General features: G+C 39.4%; 1 protein-coding gene across 1 annotated transcript in view; it reads right to left on the bottom strand.

Annotated features, from left to right (window-relative positions):
* Nucleotides 1-26,725, bottom strand: part of slc24a3 (solute carrier family 24 member 3) — a 91,404-nt gene that overhangs the window by 3,804 nt on the left and 60,875 nt on the right. The window contains exons 3-16 of the mRNA XM_036574295.1: nucleotides 23,993-24,069; nucleotides 12,331-12,405; nucleotides 12,112-12,196; nucleotides 11,895-11,998; nucleotides 8,428-8,502; nucleotides 7,520-7,545; nucleotides 7,278-7,331; nucleotides 6,924-7,057; nucleotides 6,604-6,764; nucleotides 4,509-4,779; nucleotides 2,523-2,689; nucleotides 2,308-2,422; nucleotides 1,865-1,977; nucleotides 444-509 (exon numbers count right to left, since the gene is read on the bottom strand). Coding sequence (XP_036430188.1) covers nucleotides 444-509; nucleotides 1,865-1,977; nucleotides 2,308-2,422; nucleotides 2,523-2,689; nucleotides 4,509-4,779; nucleotides 6,604-6,764; nucleotides 6,924-7,057; nucleotides 7,278-7,331; nucleotides 7,520-7,545; nucleotides 8,428-8,502; nucleotides 11,895-11,998; nucleotides 12,112-12,196; nucleotides 12,331-12,405; nucleotides 23,993-24,069 — 1,523 coding nt within the window. The remainder of the gene's footprint in view (nucleotides 1-443; nucleotides 510-1,864; nucleotides 1,978-2,307; nucleotides 2,423-2,522; nucleotides 2,690-4,508; nucleotides 4,780-6,603; nucleotides 6,765-6,923; nucleotides 7,058-7,277; nucleotides 7,332-7,519; nucleotides 7,546-8,427; nucleotides 8,503-11,894; nucleotides 11,999-12,111; nucleotides 12,197-12,330; nucleotides 12,406-23,992; nucleotides 24,070-26,725) is intronic.

Consider the following 26,725-nt stretch of genomic DNA (forward strand, 5'->3'; position numbering starts at 1 on the left):
GGGGACATTACTGCAGTGTAATGACTTCATTGTCCTTCTTAGAGAAATGCAATTGCAGAAAATGGGTATAAGACTTTCACATATAGCACAAGTACATACAGTCATTAAGCATGAACAGGTTAAATGACATATTTTGTTGATTTAGTAAAAATACATTAACACATCCTCTACAGGGAATACATTTAAATATTTTAGTGCACAATTTATTTGCTGAGTGTAATATATTGGAAAAAAACAAGATAATATAAAAATAAGACATAATATAAAAAGTACCATAACTTTTATACAGGCCACATGTTATGATGTTCTCTGTAGAGGATGTGGTAACTTATTTTCACTTACAAAATAACAGTCCATGAACAAAACATGTCATCTGACCAGGGCCAAAACTGTTGTATACAACTATAAGACTATAAAAAGATTATGATCTGTTTGAGGCTTACCGTGAGAAACACAGATGCCAAGAGAAGTCCAACAGAAAAAATTAGACCTCTGCTGTTCAGATGGATCTAATTATTAAAAAAAATATTACAACATTAGAGGTTTCCTCACAGCAATTTAATTTGGATAATTTTGTTAATGATTCCATGCATGATTCTGAGTTATTTTTAAAAATACATACACAAAAATACTTACACAGTAGTGGTACATAGCAAATAAAAGCATACAATAACCTTTTTTAACACTTGAAAATAGTCTGAGAGTTTTATTGTGTTAAAAATAAGACTATTTTGAGTGTAATATATATTAAATATTAATATTTTTATAATAATTCCTAACATTTCAAAATCGATGGAGTTGAATTACAGATGCATTTTTATACCACTATATAACATAACAGATGTGTTGTGGTTATGACTAAGCTATAGGTCACACATGCATATCTGCCCAGTACAATTCTAATAACATTAATTTCTGGCCTTTAGAAGAGCTCACATGAAAAGCCTGCGATGTGACCCGAAGGCAGTGCAAATACTACTGCCCTCTAGAGGTCAAAAAATAAAATCCATGAAAACATGGCATCTATTATTAAAAATGTTTGTGACCCTAAGTAACATTTAAATTACAAAATGTAACTAAGATACACTTAAATGTAACAATGAAAAAGCAAATGCTCAACAGAAATAATGGTACTTTAATGATGATTCAAGTGGATGAGACATTAAGCAGCTGACAGCAAAATGTTAAGTTACTTCCAAAAGAACTAAGCATTTATAGGGAGAATTGTAGTCCTCTCCAAAACAGACTGACAGCAAAACCCCTCTGTAATCCTATATTTGTCTTAGTGGGGCAGTGAAATGTTCTCAACATGTGTGTTCAATCTGGGTCAGATGGGAACTCAAAGCTGTCCAGCAGGTGCACACAAAGCTATGTTTCTCTTGGATATGCTCCATTTCTTCCATTTTTTCTGTTTTCTTCTGCTCGCTCTCTCTCTCTCTTTCGCTGCTGAACACAGCAAAGGAAAATGTGCTTGCTGCTAGTGGAAAGCTGGAGGGGGTTGCTATAGCCTAAAATGAAGGTTCTCAGTTCCTATGTGCATTGTTAAAAAAGAAAGAAGCTGTCGGAATTATGGGTAATGACAGGGAAGATACTCCACTTTCTGTATTCCGTCTGTATCTGTATGTTTATGTATCAGCACTGACAAAATACTTCTGTAACAGGTTCTGGGTAGGAGTGTCTGCTAAATGCTATACATGTAAATAGAACTACACTGGGCCAGATTTCACTGAATATATGACAGATATTCACATGAAACAGCATATAAACCTTTGGGGAGAATCCTATACAGGATTCCACACAAGATTATTAAAATAATAAAATAAATAAGAGTAAATTATCACAAACAGTGATATTAGCTACTTACTGTTGAACCATAGTCTATAGCCAGAGTCTGGAGGGCCCAGGGCAGACCCAGCCCAACCAGGATATCAAACACATTACTGCCAATGGAATTAGACACTGCCATGTCACCCAGGCCTTGCAAACAGAACAGAAAGAGAGAGAAGTTTGATGTAAATAAAACATCACCAGAGGAGAGCTGCAAGTACAGGAATTTGGGTCACTGCAAACAATTTAAAAAGTTTAATTTTCCCTAGATTATTATTAAGCTATTATAAACATTTTGAAATAATTCAGATTGAAGGTTGGATTTAGGGAGATCAAGTGGGGCTCCTCTTAATATACCTTTTGCCTTCCTCTCTTTATTCTGCCACCAGCTTTTGTTCTGTCCTCTTCTCTCCGCTATATTCAATTTCTACCAATTATTCACTGCTTTTGTTTTTTCAGGCAGTTATCGGCTGTGCTCACCTTGCCTTGCCACTATAAGGCTTGCCATGCAGTCAGGGACGCTGGTGCCTGCAGCCAAGAACGTAATGCCCATGATGACATCTGGAATGCCCAGAGTGAACCCAATAACTGTGACCTGGGGGGAGAAGGGGGGACGTCAGTTGCTTTGGCGGAACAAAAGAAATTACTGCGTTGAACAAGTGCCATTCACTGAAGGAGGAAACAGATGCTCTCACCATCCACACCATAATGTAGGAGAGGCCGGCAATCCAGAGCGTGGAGCTGATGAAAGTGACCATGAACCAGCGCTCCCAGCGGGGCGTGGCGCAGTTGGGCACAGTGAAAAACAGCAGCAGACTCATCGGCCACGCCATTAGCCACTTCAGCTTATTGCATGTCCCCGCTGCACACACACACAGACACACACACACACAGGCCGTCAGGCTGGCATAAAAGAAGGGTCTAAAAAATTTAAGTTAGAACATATTATGATTTGTATGTTATTATTATGTTATTACAAGATCCTTTTCATAAGTATGGGCAATATGCAAAAATCTTTTTTCTGAGATTTCTCTGGGATTTGAGAAGTTAGAATGGACAAAAAAGCAGCAAAACAGTAGTGCTGTGTTTACAAAAGGCTACAATAAACTATGAGCACAGTGATTTTTTTCAATTCAGTGTCTTTAAGACTGATCTATGTGAATGTCCTCTGTACTGACTGGGTGCCCTGTATTGTGCCTAGGGCTGGGCGATAAAATGATAACGATAAGTATCGCGATATAACTTTTCCTCGATGGAGCGATAAGACAGGTTCGATAGATTTTCGATATAATACATCATTCTCACACTTCCACGTTTTAGCGAAAGCCCTGGTGGCGCTTTCTACTGCAAGGAAAGCGACACTACTCTGCTGTCGCCAGGAGAGGGCGCACTTCCGATTTTTTCGACTTGATTTGAGAGGGAGGGGGCCACGAGTAAAAAAAGGGTCGCCAAATAAACTTTAGCAACGGCTGAAACGCGGAGTTATGCGTTCCCTGTCTGAGTGGATGTTATCGGCGATCTGTTCTCCTGTGACCGAGTGTGAGTGACGAGGTCAGTGGTGTAACTGTACTGACCTACAGCGAACTCACCTCTTTCTGTACATCCTAACTTTAGTGGTGTTAAATCACGTCTACAGCGCCGTGTTACAGCGCCAAACCGTCATATTTTAGTATTAGTGCATTCTCGAGCAACGAAAGTGAAAGAAAGAAGTGGGTTCATGTTCGAAAGTAAACTGAGGAAGCTGTGAGGCATTGGAGAGCGGGAGCGCGCTGTCTTTCCAGGCTAGCTGTTTTTAGCTGCTGGCTAACTTGAAGCAGCGCTCCGGCAAAACACGGAGAATTGATGATACGGCAGATCAAACAAGACACAAAATCACCGCTTTCAGTTTAAACATGCCTAAAAGGAGGACTCCGTTTGTCTGGTGTGAGAGATTCACACTGCAGATAATGCTTTTACACAGCGAGCGTCAGACATACTGCGGTTCACCCCTTAAACTACTACGATAGTATAGAGAAACCCAGTCGTCGCTAGCTGGTGTCTGAATACTGTGATATGCTCTGACATGGATGTGGTAGGAGTGACAGCAGTGACCTACCGAACCGAGCTGACGTTGTTGAGAAACTAAAGAGTTTAGCGCTGTTGTTGGCCACTTGTTTAGCATTTGTAACGGGGTAGCCGAGCGCTCGTCACCAGACAGCTAAAAATAATGTTTTCTTTCTTAAATCATGACTATTACAAAAATTGCAGCTGTGCATTTCAAGCTGATAAAAACAGCTCAGAAACCTTCTCCCACTCATCCATGGCAGATTAGTGAAATGTTCCACTGTTTGCCGAGTGTTTGTCATGATCGGACCATAAGTGATAGTTTAAAACCACAGTTAACCACCCAGGAGCAAAATCAGCCTTCAAACGTGAAAGAAATCATGATTTGACATTTATCGCGATATGTATATCGAACGATATGAATTTTGTTTATTGTGATAACGTTTTTGGCCATATCGCCCAGCTCTAATTGTGCCTCATTCAAAAAGCAGTTCAGTGTTTTAGAAGTATTGACAATTCCCAGGATATTTTATGACAATCACAATAACATACTGTCACACTGCCCATTCCTACATCCTAACAAACAGATTTTATTGAACTCTTGAGTGCATATCCAGCAAGTATGTCATTAAGTCTACCTGGGCAGCGGAAGGGGACATAGGGCCCTTCATTGTCATCTTCCTCTTCCTCTTCCCCGTCATTTTCATTGTTCTCATTATCCTCGTTCTCATTCTCTGTGTCCGTACCAGCATCTGCCCCACCCCTGTCATCATCATGGTGACCACCTCTGCGGCCGTTCAGACCTCGTTCAACGCTCACCAGACCATTCTCCACCCCTCGCCTGCCTGGAATTTTTACCGTCACCTCTGAGTCCCCGTTACTGAAACGACTGTTTATCAGACGCTGCCTCTGCAAGCAAACATAGATAAAACAATACAAATCTGATATACTACTGGTGTTCTCAAAACAATGGACTTGCCACCCCAGAGACCAGCCCTCAATATCATTTAATGTGTTTAGGATTTCTTGGAATGTGAAAAGCAGAAAATGCAACCAGCTTCTAAACCACTATTCGAGCTGGATTAGTTTACCAGTGGGGGTGCTGTAATGTAATTTGTAAGGGATTCGACTGGCTTATTCATACAGGATAAAGTGTCTGTGTAACTTCCCCTAATTATCTAAGACAGCCTGGATCAATACGTTATAGCCTGATTGCTCATTTAAGCAGTAAAATTAGAATTAAACAGATCCAAACAAACAAGCACCAAAGCAAACTACCAGTTAATACTACACAGAATAGCATTAGGCTAGTAAATTGGGCTCATTTAACTTAACAAACACCGCTGAACAGAACAGACTAGTGAGAGGTATCTTCAGTTATTTTATTCTTCTTCTAAGCAGGCCATCATCAAAAATGTTGTTTTGAACTTGAGCATAACGGAACTACACTTCATTTTAGTTAGGCTTGGTTAGCCTTGTCTCCCTTTCGTCTCCTTTTCTCCCTTTTTGCTGTGAGGTTGATTTAAACAGGACTGCTACTGATGAAGGAGCTGTGAGTTTGGTGAATTATAGAAGGTAATTTGCTTTGGAATTATTACTTGTAAAAATTATGGACACGGCAGATTTATACTGGATTAAAATCACAGATCTCACTTGTAATTACTCAAATTACAGCACCTCCCCACGTGAAGCTAGTCCAGTTTAAACTGGGCTGCAGAATTAAAAAAAAACTGAAAGCAAGTCTCCCAAACAGAACAGAAGCAAATTACATATGTGGTTGTTGAGGCTTCTGTGTAATAGGCCCTTTTCACAAGAAACGGAGGTAGGTAAGCACTTTATAAACTACCTCAAAAACACTGGCATTCGTATCACTGCAGCATACCAGGCAACTTTACATCTGTCACAGTTGCTGAGATTGAAATTCGAGGATGTGTCCAGAATTGCTGGTGATCACCAAACACACAACAGTGTCCAAGCTGAATAAAATATATACATTCTTCATGGAAGAATTCCTTCACAACTATCAGAGTACAGTAATGTCAGCTAATGTCTACATGGTGATAAAATGATGGAGAGGTGAAAATAACTATCAGCAAAAAGCCAGATTAGCCATGTTAGTTGGAGATGTTGAAACAGCTTGCTAACAAGAAACTATTTGACAGATAAACACGCATGTATACCAGCAGGGGGGGGCTGCGTGCCTCACAGTCATGGTCCATAGCACCACCGTAGATGTTTTTCAGAACCATTTACTCCCCCCTGCCCCCGCACTACCCCCCTCACCCGAGCACTTGCTCTCTCACATGCCAACAGCTTTATAGGAGAAACTGTTCCACTGAAAGCGGCTTGGAACAGCACCAACTTTAAAGTCTGAACTGCCTTCAGTGTAACATTAGTCAGCAGCTGTGAAACGCTGACCCTTTATATCCTCTGACGTAAATCTGTATTTGCTTTGAACTTGAACACTTGGGTACACCGTACAGGCTCTACTCAGCCATCAGTGTTATTGTCGTTTTGGCAGAAGCAGTGTGACCCTGAGTACTTCCAGCAGAAAAAATGCAGAAATGTAAAAAGAGCCTACTGTCGGTTGCATTTGTGATTCTCCTTTTTTCCTAAATCTGAAAAATGAATAACTTGTTACTTAATGGCTATTTTGACTGGAAATTAAATGAAAGAACGGTGGTCTCTGACTTCTGCACAGTACTGCACATGTATGCATGTGCGTGTCCTGACCTCTGTGATGAGCATCCGGGAAGCCATGGTGAGGCGTGTGCGTGGAGAGAAGTGGCTAGTGATCATGATCCTCATTCCAGCCTCGGAGAAAGAGAGTTGGTGTGGATACGCAGACAGCAGTTCATCCACCATCAGCACAGAGGGCTTTCTGTGAAAGTTAGCTACACATGGGAAGAATCCAGGAGAGAATCATGTTATACACAAAACCTCTCCATCACACTTACACAAACAGGCCACCATTAAACTTCATCTGAATAATACCAGTAATAATTACTGACCATAGGAACTAGAGAGATCTTGACGTCTGCTGTACTCATTACCTTTTTTGAGGAGCACAGCTGTAGCATCACAGCCATCATCCAGGTCAGTGTTGCTGGCTGTGCCGTTACCCAGGTTAGTAGAGTTCTTCTTCCTCTTCCTCCGCTCAATAAAATGCACCACACGCGAGTTACACCTGACCAGTGAATAAAAACAGGTGCAGGTGAAAAATGCTATCACTATGTTTTGCAGCTAATTTCATAAACAGAAACAGAAAAAAATAATGCAAGTTAATGCAAGTATTGTAAATTCAGAAAGTAATGGAGTTACATGGTTTTGATATGATAGTAATAGTATGCTATTACTATGCTATACAATTCAGCTAATTTAGATTTCAAAAAAGATCCATTACTTACTTCATTATTAAAATGTAAACAAGGTACATCAGGATCAGGACAAGCGATTCGTACCTTAAAATACATAATACATATTCATTAATTAAAACACATACATGTTACTTTATGCAATTACTGAAAAATGAACCATCACCATAACAATGTCAGGAAACATCTAGCACAGAAAAGCCGATCTTAATCTGCTGCAGTCTAATGTGCAAAAAGGTATGCTCTCCTATAACATAACAACTTAAAATACTCACCACGTCACCTTCTCATCATAGATAAACTGGAAAAGAAGAGAGAGAAAAAGGTCTTTAACAGTAGATAGACTAAAGTAGTGTCTCTCAATCCTGGATGGAGTGCATCTCCACACGAATATTTCAATGTTCTCCTAGCGCCTAAAACACCTAACTAAACCTATTAGCTCATCAAAAAAGGCCGGCAGTGCAAAATGGGTATGTTACAGCAGGATAACTGGTCAAATATGCAGTGCAGTAAGAAAAACAATGGACTGGAAAAACTGCAAGAAATGCACTGAGCTAAACCTACCACCAGAGGGCAATAAAATACAACCTTGGGCCTTCTAACAAGAACTGGATGATGACTGCTGCTTTCTGAGTGTCTGAATGACTTTGACCAATTGCACTAAGACTGAAGCAATGAGCTAACAGATTGCATCCATGTCACTGGCAGGCAGGTCACTTTTTCCATATCTTGTTCTTTTTATTATGTTAAAGCCAATCATGGATAGAAACACTGAAGCTTATTCAATTTATTTACAAAGTTATTCTTTATTAAACCTTTAGCATTGCTTGCATCATGCATAGACACACATATACATAGTGTCCCAAAGGCTATGAGATTTTATATGTATTCAGCCAATTTGCAATGCTAACCATACGCTATATAACACACCAGAATAGTAAAAATAAACTAAATACCTAGTAAACGTCTTCTTCGTATAAGGTTATTATTGTTTGCTGTGTAGTTTACATGTATATGTTTCCATTGCTTTGCCTTAGAGACACATGCCTAGTGTGTAAATAAAGAGATGTGCAGTGCCGGCTACAGGCCCCCTGAGAAAGTCACTGGCTTCTCCTTTCCAGCTATGTGAGAAGACCAACAGGCATCATAGGAGCAGCAGAAAGCACTTAGAGCCTCTACTCACCACAATGAGAGTGGTCACTGAGATGGTGTAGTATGTGGAGTCTCTCATTAGAGTCCAACAGGAGAGTCGCACTGCCTGCACAGAGGAGAAGAGCAAAGAGGTAGAAAGAACCAGAGAGGGCCATGAAGTGATAGCAACTGTAGTACCATGAATGTGGAGCACAGCGGCAAAATAAGTGATCTGATTTCTGTTTTTAAGTTCTCCATAAACCCCTTCAACTCCTTCTACACCTCAGTTTGACTTTAAATGCCTCGTTCTTTGTATACTTTGTCATATAAAGTGCCGTGCAAAAGTCAGATACCACCCTTTCGTTTATTTAATTTCCAGTCAAAAACGTCCAAGAAAGCAAGACATATTTACAAAAAAAAGCAAGAAACATATTTACAAAAAATTACACAGATGCCTCTACAGCATATTTTTTTTGTCCACTCCTTACTTTTGTGCCCTTACTGCCACTTTAACTCTCATCCTTCCTATCCAAAACCAATAAATTACAGTGGTCCTCCCAACAAAATATGTTCCCAAAAGTGTCACTGACGTTATTGTTCTCTTTCAAACAGACATTAACATTCACACAAGCAACCACCCAGATTAGGTAAAAGAAAACCCATTTGCATAAGAAAGGGAAAAGTTAAAGAAACATAGGTAAAAAGGCAGGAGTTTCCAAAAGTTAAACTAAAAAAATTAATAGAGGAAATAGAAAAAAATGGGACTTCTGTCAACAGGACACAGAAGGTTTCATCTTTGAGAGAGATGAGAAAATCAAGCTCCACGCTTGCTTCAGATCTGGTATTTTTGTCCATCCTTCCACTGTGAGAAGAAAAGCTCCACGCTATGGGTCTGAAAGCCAGTAACTGGCTGTAGAATGGACACACTAAATATTGTATGTACATATATATATATATATATATATATATATATATATATATATATATATATATATATATATATATATATATATGTGTGTGTGTATGTATTTCCTTTTAATGGGTATTTTGACTGGATTAAGTGAATTAAAGGGTGGTCACTGACTTTTGCACAGCACTACATATCCTCTGTCAACACTTTCAACCCCTTACGTACTTAAAATGTACTGTAAATGCCTTCTTCTTATACTTTGCTTTGTAGAACAGGTCCAGCACTGCATGACAGAGCTCCAAAATGGAGTTCAGTTTTTCACTACAGTCAGCAATAAGCATCACACATCTCAGTGAAGCTCCTTTTCAATACGAGGTCCAGCAAAGGCTTTTTTTATTCTCTCATTTATCTGCCTTGGTCAATCTCATATTTTATTGTTTATTACACTGTACAGCAGAAATATAGTACCTGTGTACTCCTATAATCATTTTAATCTAGATCCTTCTTAAGCCTTGAGTCACCCTATGAGCGTAGGAGTGTGTGTGTGTGCACAAAGTGTAAACACGTCACAATCCACGATGTTCAGTTCAACACATCTCAGTGATAAGGTCAGCGCTCACTGCCCAACCTAAACAAACTCCACTCAAACCTGATTGTATTAAAGGATTTGAATATGTGGCTAGCCACGCCGTTATACCTTACATAATGTGTAATCTAGATTCACTGACTGTTTTGGGGATTTTTCGCTTGGCTTATCCACAGGCCTTTGCATGCAAACCCGCAGGGGTACAAATGCAATCGGAAGGCCGTTGATTGTGGGCAGCGAGGAGACATGGGGAATGAGTAGACGTTACCATGTAAAGCCAAACTTCCTGTGCAGATCCGGTCAGTGATTGAAGGAAAAGGAGCCCGTGTTGGAAGTGTGTCATGCTGACGTGAAAAGTGTGTGCCGGCTATAAAAAGCATCCGCCGGCATTAGCTTGGCGGAAATGGCGCGCCGCCACCGCAGGTACCTCTCTTCGCTTTCGCCGTTGCCATGGCGACCCCAGGCTGTTGAGGTGCTTTTAACTCTACGCTGACAGCACACCTACTCTGCACATCCTGTAGCCTTGCTCCTCTCTATCCGAGCTCTTTGAGGTCAGTCCTCGTGTGTATAAGCATGGGGTGGTGTGGAGCTTTATTTATGTGCGTGTGCTCGTGTGAAAGAAAAAGATGGAGCGCAGGGATGAGTAAGGGCCTCAAAACTCAGGCCTCTGTACTTCAAGATCATGAGACAATTTCTCAACATCCTGCATCTTTCATACCTGCAAGAGAGAGCACCTGTACAGGGTTTATGACTAGCAGGACGGTGAGTGTGGAGCATGATGAAGAAGGCAGAGCAGATGAAAGTACATCCCACTATATACAGTGCATTGCACTACCTACAGAGCCATAACGTGCACAGCTGGTGCTGTACATGATCTGGCTCCTGGAAGCTGTCTATATGGTGATCACTGTCAAACAATGTATGTTTTCATACTGTAGCCTATACTGCCTACACAACAGAAAGAGATCGAGAAAAGCTTTCAGAGCCGGAACTGTCATGAGGGAACTTTTTTGTATTTTTTTTTTTTTCTGAACTACGTTTGAGTTTTACTGTTACTTCTCAGTTACCTTAATACCTTCAAAGGTTTCTTTAAACATAAAACAGCTATTTCCCAGTATTTGGGTGTACATGTTAACTGAAGTGTTTTCCTTGATATGAACAGTAGTTTTGCCTAAATAATGATTTGACAGTTTTCTTTTCCAGAGTGTTGTTAAAAGTTCATACTGATTTGAGTCAAACTGTCCATTAAATGTCCATTAAGCATTAAGTAATTCATTTTTTAGGACATATTTCTGAGTAGATATAAACGAATTCCCTTGCATAAGCAAATAGAAACCCAAAAGAAGATGTGTGAAAAAAACAAGTTAAAAAAACTGGAGTTCAAAAAAAAAAAAGATTCAAAGAAAATGTGTCTCCTAACAACCATGCAAGACCTGGTAGACTAACAAAACTGTCACCATCTGATAAATGATACTTAAAGCTTTCATCTTTGAGACACAGGAGAAAATCAAGCTCTACTCTTGCTTCAGATCTAAAAAAATCCATTAGTGTTTCTGCGATGGAGCCAATGTTTGTGTCCATCCTTCCACTGTGAGAAGACAACTCAGCACTATGGCTCTGAAAGGATGTGTAGCTGTCAAGAAGCCCTTACTGAGAAAAGCAAATAGACAAAAAATGAAGAAACTTTGAAATTCAAACAAAGAAGCCGTTGGGCTGACCACCTAAAGTCCAGTCCACAACATCATTGAATATCTTTGTGGTTACATGGATCATGAGAAGCAGAAAATGCAACCAACTTCTAAGACTGAACTTTGAACACCTGGGTTGTAAGTAAAAACACCCTCATCCAGTTGACTCTAAATCTATTTGGAGACTTCAGTTATCGTAGTGAGGAACAGAAGCCTGGACATGCCAGTAGGTTAAAACATCTTGAAATGTGGACAAGCAATGCAAATGGTCAATCTTTAAGTATGGTGAATCTTAAGCTATGGCATACATTGTGGCGAAACAGACAGGTACGTACTTGTCCCGCAAAGATCCCACACACTCCAATGATGCAGAGGATGTTGAAAACAGCAGAACCCACAATTGTTCCTACTCCCACATCTCCTTTGGTGATGAACACTCCTACAGAGGAGAGGTTACAGCACAGTAAAAGTCACAAGGTGCCTCCTGTCTTGCTGCTACTAAGCAGATGCTTGTGAATGACACTGTGTAAGCAGGACAGCAGCAGACTTTACCTATGACAGAGGTGAAGAGTTCAGGGGCTGAGCTGCCAGCTGCCATGAACGTTGCTCCAGCGACATCTTCACTGAGGTGCAGACGCTAAAACACATACACACAGCACAGTGAGAGAGAGGGAGGCAGAGGGAGAGAATAAAATGTTTACAGCAGCCTTAAGCATGCACTAAAATGTTTAGCATGAGGCTAACACGACCTAGATTTGATGAACAGTTTACCTCACAAATCTTCTCCAAGGAGGGCACGAAGTAGTCATCACACACTACGGCCAGGGCATAGAACATGTACATGGCCTACGTGAATAGAGAGAATACATTTAGATCATTCAAACTACAGCATATATATATATTCAGAGAAATTTGTGATGGCCCCTTAAACACATCTAATTCTTCTGCCAGAGCATACCTTGTATCTCTATTTTTGTTTTTTGTTTTTTTGTTGTTTTTTTTTACATAATTTTAAAATATATATATATATTTTTTGTGCAACAACAGTGATGATGTATCAGATGACATGCAAAATCTTAGGCACCTTATCATCTATCTCAGCAGTAAGTCTGTTGTTGCCTATAAAATCCCTTTATAACATTAGAATAAATACAAATAAACATAAATACAGTAAAAGGTCACAACACCAAAAAGAGCAATTGATATCTTATGAACTTGTCAGAAGAAATGTGTTTAAATTCATCACCAGCACCCCTAATTTTATTTAATTAAGCACTGAATTGCCAACTTAGGTATTGAATGATAACGACAAATAATGCTGGGCGTCCTCGAGGAGAGGTTTGGAAATGGTTAAGCAAACACACTGGCATGTATATAAAAAACACAAACTTATTGTCCTTTACACTTTTTACATGTTTTGTCATTTTGTGTCATCAAAACAGAAAGAAATTAGAAGTGCAGACTCAAAGCTGTCAATACTCAATGTACAATGACTGTAACTATTGCATAACTAATTATGTAATAATGTAATTACATATAATTATGTAATGTAAACTGAACATATAGCACAAAACATTATTAAATCGCAAATCTCATGCTAAAGGGGATTTCCACCTTTCTCATTCTGGCATTGTGAGAACATTTCGGTGGTACCTTATTATAGGTCAGCCTTACTTTCTTGTAACTTGTAAGTTAACCGCTGTAAGCTGCCCACACAACCCATATACATGCTAAACTCACTTTACCTGCTTCATACAGCTGAATTACTTAAACACTTACAGCAAAGCTATTACCAGAACTTTCCAAGGTAGATAATTCTATAGTCAAACAGTTACCAAAGTTTTTACTGTTCAATATTGTACAATAAATTAGCAACAAGAAATCATTGAAAAAATGTTAAATAAATTAAAAATAAATAGTAAAAAATATTTTGTGAATGCCATGTTGAGACAATTGCCCCAGTACAAATCCTTGGCAATGTTAAGTGTGTTTTCGATAAGACTGCCCTGTAATGTGCGCCATCAGCATTTCTGACCAAACCTCAGTAGTACTGACCAATAGCTGGCCAAATGTTAGAAAGAGCTCATAATTGAAGTATCTGTAACTGCTGAGATCAGCATTTTGATACGCCACTATGGGCCATATTTACAGTTTGCAGCAGGGTCTGTGAGGAGAAGCCTCCAAACAGAATGTTACCCAACGTGGAAAAGCAGCTTGATGACACACGGATGTGTGCCAAGCACATTCAGCAACAGACTGCTGCTCCTGATTAGATTCTCCTCAATTCATGGAAATATTACATAAGAAGCAAAGACAGTCTCTGCATCTCTTATAAGAGCGACGTTGTGAATTCTTTCAAAGCATGTTATTTTGAGGTTAATGAATGGTCTCATCTCTACAACCCATGTAAACGCTAGGTCAGATAGCTCAGACTGAGAGTGTCCGGCCTCAGCTCTCCTCTATTGGCCCTCACTCCTGTCGAGGTTGCTTCAGCCGTTTCTGAGAAAGTGCCCTTATATCATAGGCACTGTGGCAGCCTGTGCTCGCTGTATGTGTGTGTGTACAAATGTGGAGGGGATTATTTAGCCCAACATCTGCTTGTTGTAACACACAGTGTGGTCAGTAGGGTGTGAATTTTTCTGTTTGGCTGTTTTTCTTTCTATACATCGTAACAGAAGTATACACATAATCACACGCAAGGGGTTCTCCATACATTTCACAGCACACTTTTCTGCACATACCCCTTCTCTAACATTGGTATTAAAGTGCTGGTTCAGCAGAAAATCAAATATACACAATTTTCCCCTTACCCCAAAGACAGTCACTCACTATTTGATGTCTTTGCTTCTTTAGTTTTGCACTAGAGTTACAAGCAGGGCTTAACCCTTTTCTGCCATTTAATCTGCTCTTCATCATGAATCATGTGACTTCTCAATGTTGTTGTTGATTTATTTAACATATAAGGAACAAAGTAGAAAATTCAGAGATTTTTACATTGACTTACAGTTTTAATCGTGTTACAAGCGCAGGCAAATGTAACATTAAGAGTCTTGCCCAAGGACTCCTACTGGAACAGTATCACATAGTTGTCCAGACACGGAACTGAACCCCAGTCCGCTGCATGGAAAACAGTGATATTACCCACTACACTACACCAACTGCTGTTATTATTTCGTAAGTCTCAACAAAATACAATTTTTAACAAGAAAACGCATGAATAGATGTATTAACACATCAGTCATGTTTTATCATTACTTTAATTAAAAAAGACAATATGCACTTGTCTGGATTTGCGCGCTGAATGAGATCGGAAAACATCACAGTGCATCCAACAGTAAAGGAAGTGATAAACACATGGTAGCACACAGAAAGAGCTGATTCTACACAGTCATATGTTTCACTCTGGTCAACATGGACATGCATGAGGCATAATTCCTCTGACAGCAGATGTAACAAGCTTAAGGGGCCTCTGCAAAATTCTCAGTGCGAGATGCTCTGTTTGATATGTCTAATTTATGTCAGAAAAGGCCAGATTCGAATCCAGTACCTCCCAGATTAGATCCGACATCTATTAGTAATTCTGGGATACTGAAAAATCTGAATATTTTCAACAAACAATTCAATATACAACTTAATGTGGAAAAATTAACTTAAAAGTAGCATGCTGTGTCATACAGTGCCACTGTTTATCACTTGCAAATGCGCCCACTGCTGCTGCGATTGTTCATCCTTCAAAAGAGCATAGTAATGTTGAGGAGAACCATTGTCTTGTGACAAACATTTGTTAATTACTAATCCAGGGGTCGGCAACCCAAATGTCAGGAAGAGCCATTCTGTCCTTTCAAGAAAAATTAAACCGCCTTAGGAACCACAACATTTTATGTCCATTTTACCATCTTGGCTGTAAATATGTCTCAGTAGTACTAGCATAGGCTAAAAATATAATATAAATGAAAATGCACACTCACTTTGCTCTGCTTTAACCTTTAGCTCAGCTATAGCTGCTTTTCTCGCATCTCCAGCAGAAAATGTTTTTGTGAAAGTAGACAAGTTTCTTGTAAAATGTCTCTCAACGTTCGACTTTTTCCGAGGCTGAAGTCAGCTTCTCGTTTGCCGACTTCTTGTTTGAATTTTCCTGTTAAATAGTGCAACAGTTCTGGCATCTCAGGCACCATTTAAGGTGGAACTATTTAACGTGGAACGGGAAAATTCAAACAAGAAGCCGGCGAACGAGAAGCTGACTTCAGCCTTGCGACTTTTTAGTGTTCGACTTTTTCTCGTTGCAGATTAAACATATCAGGAAACCAGCTGGAGTGTTTATAAACGCAAATAAGTCCATTTTTCTCCAAATTATCAATGTTCATCCTAAATCTCTCTTTGCCTTTTCGTTAGCTAATAGCTCGGCCAGACTGTTGTTGTGGCTATGGTGACCAACAGTCTGTGCACCAACCTTCATGGTTAAAGGGTGAATTAGCAGTTATTCATTAACTCCAGTTATTGTTATGGTTAAAACTACCACAACTGCTACTATTACTACTACAACTAAGAGCTGCATGTTGCCGACCCCAGTACTAAACTAACTTCTTAGTTTTGGGAAACCCATGTAGAGAGAACCTTCAATGCTTAAGAGCCTTGTTAGTCATAAGATACAACATTATGAGGATACCTTACAGTGAGCTGTGTGTCTCATGCACCTTTTTAACATACTCCTCTTATCATTTACAAATTAAGTCCAGGTTTAATAGACTTTACAGACATACACAATATACAATATACACAGTATACAAGCAATATGCAGATTATATCTGGACACATAACATCCAAACAACGTACATATTATTTACAGACAATACACAACATACAAGCCACATCAGATTATGTGTGGCAAGCAATATACATAAGTGTGTGTGGTAGTGCAAACAACAGTAATCTGTATCATGTATGAGAAAGAAATTGTGGTGCATAGTGGTACGAGTCTGAACTTTCTGGAGAAAAAACAGCAGTAGCCATGGCCCAGCAGATGATATTACTGGTCATCTATTTGTGAGGGTGATGGCATGAGGTGCTCCTGTGGCTGGCAGACTTTGTATATAGGGTTCTGTAGCACCTGCCGGAGGGGAGAAGTTGAGAAAGGTTTTGTCCAGGGTGTGAGGAATCTGTACTCCCGCCGACATGTAGACAGGTTGCCATCCTGGATGTGTCCGATGACCGTAGTGTAACTTTGCAAACTTCAGGAGTTTAATAGATGGGTCCTTAGAGGTGCAGTCATAGAAAGAGAAGAGCAGGGGGGAGATTACACATCCTTGAGGAGTACCAGTGCTGACTGTCCGTATACCAGAGGTAACCTTCCCCAGCTGTACCTGCTGTTTCCTGTCTTTTAGGAAGCTGGTGATCCACTAATAGTTGGCTGGGGAGACAGTGAGCTGAGCGCCAAGCTGAAGTCCACAAACAGGATCCTTGCCTGTCACTAGGCACTCATGGTGTTGCACCATATTGCAATCCCATATTGACCGCATCATCCACTGACCTGTTTGCTCCAACTGCAGAGGTACCAGCAAGTGTCCAGTGACATCTGTAGGCCCACACTAGTCATTTAAAGGACTTGACCACAGACGTCAGAGCGACAGGCCTGTAGTCATTCGGTCCTGTGACGGAGGGTTTCTTGGGGACCGGCACGATGGTGGAATGGTTAAAGCAGGAGGGGACTTCACACAGCTCCAGGGATCTGTTGAAGATCTGTGTGAAGACTAGAGCCAGTTGGTCAGCACAGACAAGAGGGGGGAACCCGGTGGACCTGATGCTTTTCTGGTGTTCTGTCTCTGGAAGAGCCAGCTCACATCCACTTCACAAAGTGTAGGTAGAGCATCTTGGAGGGATAGGGGTTGCCAAAGGTGTGATGGAGGCTGATGCTGTTGAGCTTTAGTGACTGAGGGGTGTGAATTTGTCTCTCTAAAACTTGCAGCTGAAGGCATTCAGGCTGTCAGCCATGTCGTTGTTTGCTTCGACAGAGGGAGGTGGTCTTCTGTGGTTTGTAATATCTGCAAGGCCTTGCCACACTGACGCCTGTTTGTCAGCTTTTCAGTGAAGTTTCTTCTAGCCACTCTGATCTCCTTTGTCAGTGTCAGAGTTTCTGGCCTGTTTGTACAGGGCCATATCTCCACTTCTGTAGGCATCTGCCTTGGTCTGACGAAGCTGTCTTAGTTTGGCTGTGAACCATGGCTTGTTACTGTTGTATGTGGCTGCTGTGCACATTTCTACGCAAAAACTGATGTAAGATTCAGGGTCAGAAACCAAATAAGTGAGTCTACTGGAGATTATTCAACAACTTTATACAGTTTGAGGCAGATGTGTGTTTAGTGATGTGTGTATGATACTGCTTAGTAGGGTGTAAGTTTCCATTACATGTGAGTGTACAAATATGCCTCAACTGATCCACTATACTTGGGCAAGGCAGGGATTTTGTATAACTATCAATTGAGTAACTAATGCAATATGGCCTCATGCTCACACACACACACACACACACACACACACACACACACATAAACCATCCATCCAAAGACTACCTGTAAGTCACCACTAACACAAACAGTGTGGTCAGATGACCTAGATGCTTCACTCTTCACTGCAAAGCCATGTGCAGTTTGTGGTTTTGCTTAAGTGCAAACTAATATGTTGAACTTGTTATGATCACAAGTGTATGGATATGTATCATAACTATGTGGGAAAATTGCTGACATTGTTCATGTTCTTTCTTCTCTGGCATTTCAGAAATAGTGTGTTAGAATGTCAGCAATGCAATGAATTGTGGAATATACAGTAGTGGTCAAAAGTTTGGAATCCCAATTAAAAAATTTGTGATCACTGTTTTCAATACAATTAAAAAAGAAGATGTTTACAGTGATGTCACTGTTCTCCTACATCACGAATTTCAACAAATTAGTAGTAATCAATAAAAAAATTAAGAATGTTAAATATGTTAATGTTAGATGTGACCAGGACTATGAACAGAAGTGTAGATGATTCCTTAATGAGAAAATTAACATCCAGAATGATTCAAACTCTAAAATGTGGTGATCAAAGCTCAGGCAGATCGCTAATGTAAATAAATGAATTAATGCAATAAATAAATACAATATAGTTGAATAATTTTTTGGTCTTCCCAAAAAAAATTAAACATTGAATACAACATCTCAACATCTTTCCTGGTGTCTAGTGTGTATAGTATTTCACTCTACACTCTGTAAGTTAAAATTTAATTGACAGCAAATAGTCAGGAAAGGGTGCATTTAGTGTGGTCTTGCACACCGTGCTTTTGCACATTTGACACATAGGACACACTTGGACATCTACCGGAAAACACATGAGAGCTACACATTCACCCAAACATTCACACGGGTAATGACACACGGTATTTGTTAAACCAAGCCCACAGTGGCCCCTGAGATCTGTCCAACAACCACTTCCCGCCAAGAAATTACCAATCACTGATCCAGTCATGCACACGCACACACACAACACAATGCGCCTGTTACGTAACCCTCCTCTCCACTCCCGACCTGACAGGACAGCGCTGAGGCAGTACACACTCCTGTAGAGAAATAAAGTATGGAAAACTAGCCGAAGGGAGTCGCAGAGTACTCACACTAAATCTCTCACTAGCCTCTCTCTGCTTACACAAGCAACTAATTAAACAGCACAATGCAACAGCGGTGTCACATCAAGCCCACAGAGGATTGCAGGAGAACAGCAGAACATATAGTCCCGCCTCTACTTCAGCTCTTTCAACTGAGCACTCACGCACGGCAGCTCACAGAAACTAGAGTGGTTTATGTACAGTTTGAGTAGAAAGACTCTAGAAAAAGATGTCAAGTCATTCAGCACCTTCAGCTTAGGTGGTGACAGTTTCCTGAATCATGAAAATACCAAATACCACAGACAGTTTCGACAAAACTCACAGTGGAGGAGCACACCTTCCGGTGCACATGAGAACCGTGTGAAAAGTGGTATGAGACTGAACATCTATCGCTAAAAAATATAAATATAAACTATAAACTAAAATATGAAATCACTCTTCCCCAAAGACCGCCACAAAAGCATCCCAGGTGGTTCTTTATGGTTAGCATTTTTTCTGCTTGAGAGAATCCTAACCAGCTACTTTGAATAATTTTCTAATTATCTGAAATATATGATTTATTTAACAATTTTTTGGCCACTGCATAAATCCTTATGTGTTATTTCACTGTTTTGATGGCTTCACTATTTTTCTAAAAAAAATCATGGAGTAGGTGTTACTAAACATTTGCTTTATGCTGAATATTGTAGGCAGAGGGGTGTAGTAATGAGCTATATTTTCTCAGTTACATGTACACAAGCAATTATTATGAATTTTGTCTCTGTCCAAAAAAAAAATCATGAATCTCCAAAATGATAATTTTACAGGAGGCACTACTCTTTACATTCAAATGTCAGTTAAAATAGATTTTATTTCAAGAAATTTTGCAGCATTTCTGTAAGTCTATTCATCACTAAATTTTCACACAATGTAAAGGGCAGCCGCTGAGTATTCTCAAAAGTATGTGTTTAATGTATATAGCTAATGTATATTTATAAGGAAAGTAATCTACTTTTTACTTTTATTTCGATAATTAATATTTAGTAAACAATTTCTTTTAGTGTTTAATTTCTTTATGTTACATTTGTGAGCATCTGACCTGCTCTGTGATTGGTCACACTGCTAACTTCTGAGATGTATTATTTTATTTTAGACCAGTGGAACATTAAAACAGAAAGAGAGCTACTGCACAAATACTTTAAGCTACGCTACATATTTGGAGACCTCTTTGTGGCGTTGGTTGTGCTTTGGACCCCTTCCCCAAGAGGATAATAAGAGGATTGCAAGTATATTGAAAGAGTATTCAAAGAGCACTCAGTCAAAACTTGGTGGAGGACGTGTCTTCTGAAGATGAATTATCTACTACTGTCATCATATATTCATCAGTATAATGTTGATTTAGCATCTGAGCTACAAAAATACATGATGCCCCAAACCATGTATTGGTATAGCATAAGTATTTTTTGACGTGCTACATTTATAGGTACAAGCTAAGAGTGAAAGAAGCAGTAAACACCATCACCTACACTCTCACTGACTGCCGCTTCATTCACCCTGTTCTCATCTCTCCAAAGCCCAGTCGCCATCCTGCACCCCCGGCATGCTTGAGTTTGAGAGCCATTTGTTAACAATTCTGAAGTGCCAACTCTGTGACTGTGTGAGTGTCAAAAAAGACAGAGTGACAGATGGAAAGAGAGGGAGAGGAGTGATGTTATCCATGTAAACCACTGAAAGCTCCACAGAGCAACTCACGATTAATCACACCAAATTCACTCTGTTCTGCAAAACTTTCTGTCTGCTCTGCAAATCCATCTTTTGAAGTGACAAAAACAGTGAAACCAAATCAAACAATACAAGCAGTGTGGCCAGCCACTGGAGAAATGAGGCGATTGCGTATTCTGTAAACGAATGTGAGTTGTGTGTCATCAGTCCTGAGGCTCCAGGGGGTTTGGCTAAATGTCCACAAGTACACACACACACACACACACACACACACACATGGACACACTCTAACTGCTAAATTAAGCCTCTTTCTGATGGGCCTCGCATGCACTGTTGTAAATAGTATTTCTGGTAAGAGCTTAAGGACAAGCCAATTGAGATAAAACCATGAAAATGCAGAGAGCCACAATCAGCAGCCACATCTCAAATGAAGCACATCAGAGGGCAGTGGGAGGGCACATGAGGACCACCGAGATGCTAACTCAGGCCTTTTCACTGAAGTACTTAGTCATAGAATGGACACACAATCCAGGGCTGCTGTTTTCAAACTTTACTTTTCCACTTGTGTTCATATATATGCTATATTTAGAGTGACCATGCAGAGGCCTCACTGCGCTACGCTTTTTCCAGCCCAATAAAATAATAGAGTTTCTTAGTTAACAGAGCCCTCCTACACTCTACTGCACTGGAATAAAGCAGTTACTGGCATGTCTTCATGTGTAAAGGCAATTTCTTAAAAACTGGCGGGCCGGAAACCACATTGGTGCCACCCCCCCCTTTTCTTCTCCCTGAATCTCTTTGTTTTCCATTAAATTCTGGTAGTTGGTGGGGAAAAAACCTGTCCTGGCTACAAAGCAAAAGCCCCAGTGTTATATGAATAACTACAGTGTTTATTTCTACCCAGCACTGAAACAATAATTTCAAAATTTTAAGACAAGCAAGATATTCTCCTTTTTAGCATAAAATAATTTCTTCTTTTCCTGCATATTTGCAAATGATAATACCATTAATTCGACTTCAGTATATCTGTGAGGAGAAAAATCTGTGTTTATTCAATAACATTTACTGACAAATTCATTTTTGTATTAGATTTTATTTTGTTCTGTTAATGACATCATCTGTACCCCTTTGTGATTTGTCACACATCTGACTGTTGAAGTTTATCATTTATTTTACACCTCAATGTTCCCAAAAAGAGAATAATAGAGCCTAACAAACTTCAGGCTTTATGCTGATAGCTGCTGGATGCTGGACTGAAAAGTATCACAGCAGTTCTATCACTTATTCAGTACGTATATAGTTTTTTGACTTGGTGGTCAGACTTGGTAGATAGTGTGTAATGACCGATAGTTTCACTTATGTGATTAGTGTGCTACAACATTCTTTAAGAAATAAATCCTTTATCACTGAGCTACTCCAAACTACTCTGTGAATTGTCCAACGAATGAGTGTTACTTTAACATTTTACAACTTAAGCCTAAAAGTGGCTGGCTGGGCAGGTTTATAATTTTGACTGTAACTTGGTGATGTAGTACACTGTTATCAGTGATCTATATGCTCTGCTTCAGCACAAACTTAGCTTTTCAGCAATACAAGTTGTTAACATAATTCGTCAATGTTTAAGACAAAAATAATATGCAAATGCATTAAAAACAAAAAAATAGAAATTAAATTGTCCACATTTTTCCTAAAAAAATACAAATATATACAGAACAAAACAATTTGAATGAATATCGCGATACTGTATCGTGAAATTTTCATGACACATGATATGTCACAATATTTATTTTTTCAACATCTGATCAGCAGGAACTGAGTAAAAAGAACCAATAGTGCTCCATTAAAAAATACTATCAGAAACTGCAAATACAATGTTTTTTATGCAATATTTGGCATTCTGTGTTGCACAAAATGCAGTTAAATGGGACTTTATGATAAAACATGTAGTTGGTCAGTGCTCTACAAGTACCAATGATATGCATGATATGTTCAATAAAGCATACTGTATTGTACTGTGGCATAATTTACCACAATAACGTTACATACTGTCATATTACCAAACCCTAGAATAATCTGAACAATCAACCCACTTCGATCACTTATAAAAGTCACTGGAAATCTGTATTGTCTATGTGTACATGTCTGTGACCGTTTTCTCAGCTTTGTAAATAGATGTTTTTAGTTTATGGGACTATATCACACTCTTGACGTTCCTTAAGAGTCTCCGGCCTTGTTATTACTGCTCTAATAAAGCATTTGTAGTATTTCAGCACACATCTGGAAGAAAATCATATTTTTCTAAAGCCTGATGTCAAATGTTTTGAAATTTTTCAAAAATCGCCCTGGAATTGGCTAGTCGCATTTGGACCTGCTACCACTATATGAGATTCGCATTTTCAAAATAAAACCACAGCAGTGTGGGAGAGTCTCTAAAGTTGAATCTCTGCTTTGATTGGATCTGCTGGATGTCACAGTTATCATCTGATGACAAGCAACAACATAAAAAAATGCTAAAAAATAGCTGAACATTGATCTGTGTACACTGTAATCTAATGGGTAGACAATGCAGCTGATTCTGCATATGTAGTGTAGATTAGGCATATGACTACATATGCCATGCTGTTGGAAAGCTCAAATTCTCTAGTTTATTGTGAATTCAAAGTTTGCTGATATCTTAAAGGCCTGTAGCATTGTTTAAGTTTAAACACAACGTTTCACATGTCAGTTACATGTTCAATCTTAAAGAGTTAAGACAAATAATCGTACCTCTTACTATATTATTGTGATTAATGTTATGCAACTCTATTGTAGAGCCTCATTTGGAGAATCAAGCCAAGCTAAAAATTCCTAACCTTCAAAAAACATTCTGGAGCACACAACAGATGAGCACACAATTAGCATGAACCAATACTAAAAAAGAAAGAGTAACCAAAATATGTTTTGTTGTTTTAGTTATATACACATACAGGTTCATATGAGAAAAGACGGCAGCTGATGTAGCGCAATCAATCAAGCGTGTGAAATCAGGGAAAACTTCCATTATTATCCACTCACATATGCACAGACACATACACAGATAGCTGCAGAGACACTTACACCCAAAACGTGCAGGGCCACAGCCCCCTCCATTCGCTCCTGGTTGGTGAAAATGTCATCAGGAAACTCGTGTATACCTGAGGAAAAAACAAACACATGCATCAGTATTCAAATACACAGCAGTACAGTAGTGTCTCATTTATTATAAATCACCTAGTTAAAGAACTGCAGTGGTAGAAACCATACATCAACTCATCCTGCTATCCGGACTTTCAATTACACATTTCATCTGAAACTCCACAGAAAATATTATGATGCTGCTTTAGTGAAACACAACACTTAACACCTCAAGTTGCTCATCCCTCACCCCTCCATGTCAGATTTTATTCAGGTATGTAAAAAATGTTTTTCGGAATCAGAGCAATTTATAGATCCATTTGTGTTAGACATATACAGTGTCGAGTCTAAACCACATCGAAAATCTGCTTTTTTCATTTAAACCTGGAAATAAACAACAACATGTTGTAGAAAACATTAAAATAAAGTTATGACAGACAAAAATAAGCAAATTTACGTCTCTGATATATAAGCACGTGTTTAGATGACTTTCTACTCATCAGAGGCCTTTTCACTAATTTGTGGAGTCCAGCTTGAGTGCATGCAGTCATTAAAGCAAAATAAGGAAATTCAGAAATTTATGTTAAAATTTCAAAGATTTTACAGTTCACTAAAATTTTGAAGCTGATAACGTAATTTGTAATAAAAACCTGTTTTAATTAGAAAAGGCAAAATAGAAGTGCCTATAATCCGCCATGCGTCATGCCTAACAACAGCTTAACCATGGTATAAATCACTGTAATGAACAGCCTTTTATTATGTTTTATTGCTTTTATAAAATAATGACAAAAATATTATCATAATATATGACTTTTCAATAAATGATTTAATGCAGAAATAATAATCATCACAATGAACAATTCTTGCTTCAAGCAATATAGTTTGTTAGCAGTAGGTTATGAGTGCCAAGCAACACAACGGTTAAAGATATAATACATCGATTACTGTTCTGTTAACTATTTCAACATAATTGAAGTAAAAAAATGAGGGCAGTTTTTTTTAAGAAAAAATCTTTACAGTTTCAAAACAGAACTATCTATTTTCTAATATATATTTATTCATTTTGTTATTGTCAATAAAATGTTAAGACAGATTTGTACTGTCACAGCAGGTTGTATATCAATTTGTGTTTGATAGTGTCACGCGTCATGTCACTAATAACCCTAAATATGCGTCAATGATTGGGTAAAACACCCACACATTCATGGTTACAACATACTGAGCTGCTCCAGTGTTAATGTCTTAACCTGAAGCGAGGCTCCTCCACTAAGGTCATGCAGACACGATAACAATCAGATTGGGCCGTGTGCGATTTTCAGCTGCTGATTTTCCTGCAGTTACGAAGCTGTTATCTCAGCCCTCTAAGCGTAGCTGCTCCGTTAACAAGCTATTCACAAACGCAGCATGCCACCTGGATAGCTCCATTGATAAGCTCTGGCCCACAGATTGGACCCGGTGCTTGCTGCAAGACTCCTATTAGGCTGCCCTGACTTCAGCCAGCCGAGAGACGGTAGGAAGAGCACAGCCAGTTGCGAACTCCCTGAAGCGCTAAAATTGTGCTCATTCCTCTACTGCCTGCTTGCTGCCATGACGTCAACTACAGGGCTACCACTGAAAAGCTCAGACTCCAAAGACAGGCTGCTGTTTGTACAAGAAGAAAAGCTGATTGCCAATACGTGGCTTAAGCACGAGTTCTCTGAGTGTGGCTGTGTTTACGGCTCTGTGCTTTTTGTTGCTACAGAAAAAGACTAAATCCCTCTTAATTGAAAGAGAAGCATCTTATCCCACTCACTATTCTTTATTTCAAAGACAGACAGCAGCGCTATTTCTTTTTTTATTTATATAAAAATTGACAAGGCTCTTCCTCGAGGACCAAAAGAACAACATTATCATGCCTCAATTAAGGCTGCTGTTAATTACTAGAACTAAAGGATAACTGCAATGCTTTGGCAAGTATACAAACATCAGAATGTGAGACGGAAGCCAAAACACTGTGAAAAGGATAAATCTCATATATTGGTTTAGAGATGATAAGGCCATTAGCACAGAAAGCTGAGTGTGTGGGCCTGGTGGTGTGTGTCTACAGCTGCACGGCACACAGTGACATTCTATCAGCGAACAGCCGACAGGCTGAGTGCGTGAGCAGGCTACACACTGCCCTGTCTGCCCTGTCAGCACTGAGCCAATAGCAACTCACACACCACCACACTCCACTACTACACATGAGGGGTAGTGAGAGAGAGAGGGATAGAAAAGTGATATCTATCCTGCTGGGAGGGAAGCTGCTGTAGTACATTGATGTAGTGTAATTTTCAGGCTTACAGTCTCACCCGATTCTTCCTGTCTGTTTACATCACTGTGCAAAAGGCAGAGATGATCCTTTTAAATTTACCAGACAGTCACACAGAAGCCTCAGTAACAACATACATCAATTACTTAACATTAATAATGTTTAGTGTGTTGCCCCTTAGGCTTTGTTACAGCATCTATTCTTTTCGGGAGGCTTGCTTTCAGTTTTTCAAAGAAGAAACCAAAGAAAGTTGGTTGCATTTTCTGCTGCTCATGATCTAAGCAATCCCAAACATGTTCAATAATGTTGAGGTCAGGACTCTGGGTTGGTCAGCCCATTGTTCCGATAACACCAGAAGCTTCTTTGTTTGTTTTGCAAATTTTCAT

This window comes from Colossoma macropomum, unplaced genomic scaffold, assembly GCF_904425465.1.
Source record: "Colossoma macropomum unplaced genomic scaffold, Colossoma_macropomum, whole genome shotgun sequence".
In the NCBI taxonomy this organism is placed as follows: Eukaryota; Metazoa; Chordata; class Actinopteri; order Characiformes; family Serrasalmidae; genus Colossoma; species Colossoma macropomum.